Consider the following 6,512-nt stretch of genomic DNA (forward strand, 5'->3'; position numbering starts at 1 on the left):
GGTTGTTTTTGATCTTCTAGTAGAAAGGTATGTATGAAAGAAACTCTTCTTCAAAGGAAGCAGGATTTTGTTTGTAATGAGGCTCTCGACGTTAAAAATCGTAAATTAACAACCCTTTTGTAGCAAATGCGATCATAATCCTCATTGAATTTATTGCATTTCTCTGCAAACAAACACCCTGGTTAGTTCGTCTGTTAAAGACTGCGTCAAAATACACAAGGTTGCAGATCACAACGTTTATTTAAAAATAATAACAATTGTAAAAATTTCAGAATCTATGTACAAAATTACAAATATAAATCAGCTTATTCTTGTAAACATGAACACAGTATGGTATATGATAAATCCATGGTCTATGTTTGGTTCTGACATTTTACAATGCTCTGTACAATAGAACCTCTTGTTAAATAGAGGCAGTATATATAACTCTCTCTCTCTCTCTCTTCATATTTTCCTATGTAGATATGTCTGATGCTTTTGAGCACTTTTGCCGTATATTTTATTATATTTGTACATTTTGCTTTCCGCCTTTAGTCTCAGACTGTCATATTTCACTGTTTTCCAGTTCTGGAATCGATAAGGTTGAGCTTTGTTAGCAATGATGAGAGGTTTTTCTTCACAACTGGAATCTGAAACACAAATGATACACAACACTATTTAACTTATTAACTACATAAATTGTACACTTCTATGTACTTTAATGTTAATGTAAAGAGTTATATTTTATTGCATATAATTTTACAGATATCGGTCATTTACCTGGTGCCTCCCAGAACTGAATGGTCAGAAGCGTATGTTTTGAAATCCAGTCCTTTGTCTGGTGAAGACGGTCACAATTCCAGAGAGCAATATGCCCCTTAGGTTTATTTCCAAATTTGGTATACGTTATTATTTCCATTATTCCTTGTTTTCCCCAGAACTTCCGTTTTGTTGCAATTGGGTCCTTGTCATGCAATACAGAGATACTGGGGTATCCATACTTGTCTGCCATGTACGGTCCAAAAGCTAAAGGATGAAACAAATATTGCAGATTGTTTCTTCCAGATACACTGTCTTTGCCGTGTTTAGATAAATGGATAGGAGTATACCCAATGGAGTATACACCTCCTATCTTATTAAATGTAAAAGACATACGCAGCGCGCTGGTATCGTGTAAGAGGTCTGTTTTATTACATCCTATAGTATGAACGATTCTTTTGTGGGAAAAGCGTCCTCCAAAATGTTTATAACCTGGATAGTGATTTAATAGCTTACTGAAAGATGGAATAGGAATCTGAAAAAAAAGAAAGCTAAGTTAAGTATCAGTTTCAAAGTATGCTTATCACAGTTAAATCCTCGGATAAAGGAAGTATTTTCTTTCTGAATAAAAATTTTCCTTCTTCAAAATGACTAACCACTTACCGTTTTGCTACATGAAGTCAACACATATAAGAGAAACATCAAATATATTTTCAGATAATCCATAGTGGTTTTTTAGATAACACTTTGCATGCTGAATGTAGATAGGTTTACTTTCTCCTGCCTCGTGCCTTGATGACGTCAATGCCACGCGATCAGATCTTCCGCCAGTGGACTATTCCACGTGCCAAAGTGATCTGACTTTGGTATTTTGGTTTTTCCTACGTCTAAGTTGTACCTTTTAATTTAAGCCCCGCCTACTAGAGTGTGCCCAACAGCATACATTATGTTTATTCATATTTTGATTGGTTGACTGGTTGTAATTGCCATTTACGAGGATCACTACCACAGTTCGTTTTCCTGCGGAGTGATTATTGAATCCTAACTAACTATAAACCACAAAGCTGCAAATCTTATAAAAGTTCCCCATTTCCACTGTTAGTATATAGGAGCTGCAATCTGTTTACGTAATAAAATTATGGGTCTTATTTTCATGGTACTTCTTTTCATTTAAAAATGCTTAAAAGATTATCTTCAGTAAACTGTTATCATAGATAAAACAATGCATTTCTTAAGCGTTAATATATATTTGAAAATTAATATAATGCATCATTTTTCTGCATTTTTTTTCTATGCTCATAAGGCCAGAATTCCTGGGGAAGTGGAGCAGGGGTACATTTTGTAACACTCAAGAAAACAGCAAGACTGTTAACTGCCGCTTCGAAATTAAATATTTCTCAAAAAGGTTTTGTTATTGTATATGTTTTCAACGACAATATAAAAAAGCAGCCATTAATTTTTCCCGCTGTGAGGAAAATAAGTGGGAAGACCAGGCTGACAGATAAAATATATGATACCGATACTTGAGAACCGCTGCAGAAATCTTAAATTGATATTTTATTCAGCAATTGTGTGTGCTTCAATTGTTTGATTGCTGTCATTTCTTTGTAACACAAAAGAAGAACGTGTAATGTTACGGTAAAATGCTTGTGAAATCATGTTAGATTAAAGGGCAAACTATGGATAAAATATTAAGATCTTGCATAACTTACAAAATGACTGGATCTTTTTCATTTATGCCTAAAACAAGAAAATCTAGATGATGTTTGAATTTTTTAAAAACACTTTTAAATCATTCTTTCCTATGATCATTTTAAGGGTGTAAAATCTTTTGCGACATCTGCTTTGAGATTGACGTTGTTTATTTTAATACACGGTCCTTCGTAATCTGGATTTAACAAAAATCCACCACGTTACTTTGGAAACTTTGAAGTAAATGGCCTTATCATGTACAATATTAAAATCCCTCCAGCCAGATTTAGAAAAGAAATCTCTGTCTTCGTTCGATATATTTAAAAAAAAAAAACACCCTATAGTAATTGACGTTTAGCTCAGACAGAACTTAATGGTTCGTCCTTGCACAACTCAAATAAACAAAAACCTTTTACATTAAACTCTTAAATTTACTTTTAACAGATGTACAGAACAGCATTTATTTAGAACTAAAGAGATATTTTCATAGCTACCTTTTAGGGTACTATTTGCTTAAGGTCACGTGATATGGTGAACCTCTGTGTTATTCCTCGCCCCATTTCGTCAAACTTCCTATTTCTCCTGTCTATTGTAAATCCCCTGATAAGACTTAAATTTATTAAGTGCAGACATATTAAGATTTTATTGTAAAGCATCATTTCTTCGTCATAAAATTATGAGATTAAATGGTAATAAAGGGCTAGGCATCAGGCTGATAAGAGAATTAATCGGTATTTCTTTCTGCTTAATTCTATTTATCCCGTGACCAAATAAGAAATAATATCACTGCAGAATTGTAAGTCTTCCTTCCTCCTCTTCTTACCTCTTCAAGTTTTTCTTTTTTTTCTGGAGTTTTTACAATAAGACAACTGGTATATTTGAACACCTGCCTCCGAGGCCTTTCTACTGTTTCTTACAAAAACCGCCCTTTCATTCTGCATTCACAAAAAAATCTTGACAAGGTTTTTATAGGATAATTTCTTCTCGTTATATCGAGTTGCAAGCGATTCCATTATGCAACTGAGCACTTTGCACACACCATTGTGTGAAGAACAATTTGTAAATTGCTGTCTAGTAAAGGGGGTTGAACCCAACAGTGCCTTAACAATGATGTCTATTTCTGATCCCAAATGCATTTACACCTTCTTGTGATTTTTCAAATATTTGCTTAATAGCAAAAGAAACTTGTATTCGAGAAGTAAAACATACTATTTCCCGCCATACTGGCGTTTTCTGGCCGTTAGTTATATACCTTATATAAAACAGTTTAATTACTACTTTGCCAGTTTACATTTTGTCGCAGAAAATTATATCCAAAATCAATATGATTAAAGGTGTGACAGATGCAAACATTCTCAGAAACAGTTTTATACATTCTTACAATAAAAAAGAAAAGAAAATAGAGGGCGTGATATTTCAACTTAAGGACACCTGAACTGTAAAATGGCCTATTAGTTTCCGTTTTTGTCCTTCGTTCGTCGTTCTTAATGTTTAATTACTTTCACTATATTCCCTGAAACAAACGGGGTACTTATGACTAACGTCGATAAATACCCTCTTTGAGTGAAGGGAAACCAAAAAAAATGTAAAGAGGATGGGCGAACAAGGCGAGCGCAATGCCAAATTTCACTTCACCACCCCTTGAGTTCAAAGGAGTTTGGAACAAACCTGCTAAAACTTAATACTTTTTAAACAAAACGTGTACCGAAAAAAGCAATCAATCTTTTACCAAAATTGTGAGAATTCATACCTTCTAAGACCAGGCTTAATGGACTGAAAAAGCTTTAATTTTCTTATTTAAAGCAAATGACATGTTAATCACACGTCATAGTTTAGATAATAGTTGCTGCAGTGTTACAGTGCAAAACGTAATAACGACCCAAATGTAATAAACTCGAATTATTACATTTTGTGTTATTACAATTTGCATCGAGATCAATGTAATAATATGAAATGTAATAACACTTTTTTGGATAATTACACTTTGCAGTATTACTTTTTGCGCTGAGATTAACGCAAAATGTAATAACGGTTGTTTATATCTTTAATCAAGTAATCAAATACCCGCCACTCGAGTTAAGGAAATATGATTGCTTCAATAAAAACCCACTTCTTTCTATTTCAGTCTCTTTTATGAATGTATTTTGTCATTTTCCGGCGTGATGTTTTGCGTTAACAAGAACCAAAAAGTTTATTCTATTTTGCTTTATTACATTTTGCGTTCCTCTAGACGCAAAATGTAATGAAATATGATAATTGACTTTCATACATAAACATTCCTTAATTTTTTGTCCTTTTCCCAAAGTAGTATAACATTTTCTGTTGATATATATTATTCGTGATCTGACAAAAGTTTATTAGGAGACAAAATGTAATAGCTCAAAATGTAATAATCGCTTTTATCTCCACAATTAAATGTAGAAAATATAAATTATTGCTATCAATAAAGTTTTCTTAATGCAAATTTCACCCCCATTCCCAAATTTTTCAATTTTCCTGTCGATGTACCTTTATCAATACTTTTTCTGTTAAAATTGTTGTTTGTTGTTTGTTGACTTAACAGAATGATAACCATATTTTCACAATTTTTAAAGTTTTCTTGTTTTGAATTATACATGTACCTCAGAATGGTTTTTATATAAATCGAATAAGTTTATTTTCCAATAGTTCTACATTTCGCGTTGTTAAAGAGTTTCTGGTAGCACCTCGGGAAATGGTTTCTCCCTGAATTTTGGAGGATATACTGTTTACCTCCCGTAATACGGGTGATTATTTAATTTTTTGTTAATACCATTTTTGAGTGCATCTCGGCATAGAATATTAGGAACACAAGATGTTAATATATTTATATATATAAATCTTTTTTTTTTTACCATATCCTATTGACATTCTTTTTGAAATATGAAGAATTATTATTTAAATCAATCAACAATGATATGTAAATCTTAGTATTAAAACCAAAAAGTGCGTTATTACATTTTGCGTTGCTGAATTTAATAATGCAACATGTAACAATTCAGAAGGTATTTTATTACATTTTGCGTTAATCTCGACGCAAATAAAATAACGCAAAATGCTATAATCCAAAATGTGTCTTATTACATTTTGGATTATTAAATTCTGCGTTTTTATATGTAATAGCGCTTTATGTAATATTCCGAATTTATTACATTTTGTATCGTTACTACATTTTGCGTTGTAACAGTACAGTTTTAAATAAAACTTTTACCAACTAATTTTTTCTTTGTACCCGAATGATTTACACGTCTAATAAGATACTCGTAAATGAAGGAATACGAATATTTTTAACAATTTTACTTTTTCAATGACCAATTTTTATAGAACAAACGCACAAGTACACCGGAATACACGTCCACCTCATTACAGAGGGCCAATTTAACAAAAAGGTGAAAACCATAATCAAATTTCATTTTAATGATCTATGACATTCACTTGACCTCCTGTCTGACTGTAAATAAAATTTCTTGCAAACAAAGCAGCTCCTGAAAAAGGACCCGTTGAAATGAATGCAGACGATAATAAGGAAATGAGAGCACAGTCTCTAATTTTCCCCTTAGTGTAACTATCACCATTTACTGGTAACCTTTCATTATAATTCCCAGTATTTTACATGACATTTTGATGAACTGTGTGCCCTCTTTAAATGCTCCTGAGTAAATTACTATTTTTGTTGCCTCCTTAGTTCTTCACTACACTTGGGTAGCTTTTTCCATAGAGCACACTGCTTCTTGTACCTCACACACGAGCTTCACAAAGAGACAAACGACATAGCATAGTTTCGTTTTAATGATTATTAAACTAGACATACATCCTAAAACACAAAATAGATGACTATATCCATTTAATTTTTGTTCCTTCAAACTTTTGCCTTGGTTATACACAGAATTCACGCAGTACAATTTGGTTGTCGATCAGACATTGTCAGACTTGAGATTGCCCTTCGCCTTCATTTGTCAACTCTGTAACTGGATAAAATAATTCAATTTAGTTCTAATGTTCTAAAATTATTACCTACGTTACTTAAATTTCATGAAATTGCAAATCATTCACATGTACATGCA

The 6,512-nt window shown here is 32.5% G+C and overlaps 1 protein-coding gene across 1 annotated transcript; it reads right to left on the reverse strand.

Annotated features, from left to right (window-relative positions):
* Positions 1–221: 221 nt before the first annotated feature.
* On the reverse strand, positions 222–1,464 carry LOC133188308 (uncharacterized). The gene is made up of 3 exons (XM_061323679.1): positions 1,402–1,464; positions 760–1,273; positions 222–629 (listed from the first exon to the last, which is right to left on the reverse strand). Exons 1-3 carry the CDS (start codon positions 1,462–1,464, stop codon positions 445–447), a joined length of 762 nt encoding a protein of 253 aa, XP_061179663.1. The 3' UTR covers positions 222–444.
* Positions 1,465–6,512: the final 5,048 nt, after the last annotated feature.

This window comes from Saccostrea echinata, unplaced genomic scaffold (genome assembly GCF_033153115.1).
Source record: "Saccostrea echinata isolate AGI-Se365-2 ecotype Australia unplaced genomic scaffold, CSIRO_AGI_Sech_v1 ptg000016l, whole genome shotgun sequence".
Classification (NCBI taxonomy): domain Eukaryota; kingdom Metazoa; phylum Mollusca; class Bivalvia; order Ostreida; family Ostreidae; genus Saccostrea; species Saccostrea echinata.

Excerpts from the sequence above, each read along its gene's own strand:
- LOC133188308 (XM_061323679.1), bottom strand. The coding sequence starts at position 1,464 with ATGGATTATCTGAAAATATATTTGATGTTTCTCTTATATGTGTTGACT. Across the intron at positions 1,274-1,401 it reads TGACTTCATGTAGCAAAACG|ATTCCTATTCCATCTTTCAG; the intron begins GTAAGTGGTTAG and ends CTTTTTTTTCAG. Across the intron at positions 630-759 it reads TCAGTTCTGGGAGGCACCAG|ATTCCAGTTGTGAAGAAAAA; the intron begins GTAAATGACCGA and ends TTTGTGTTTCAG.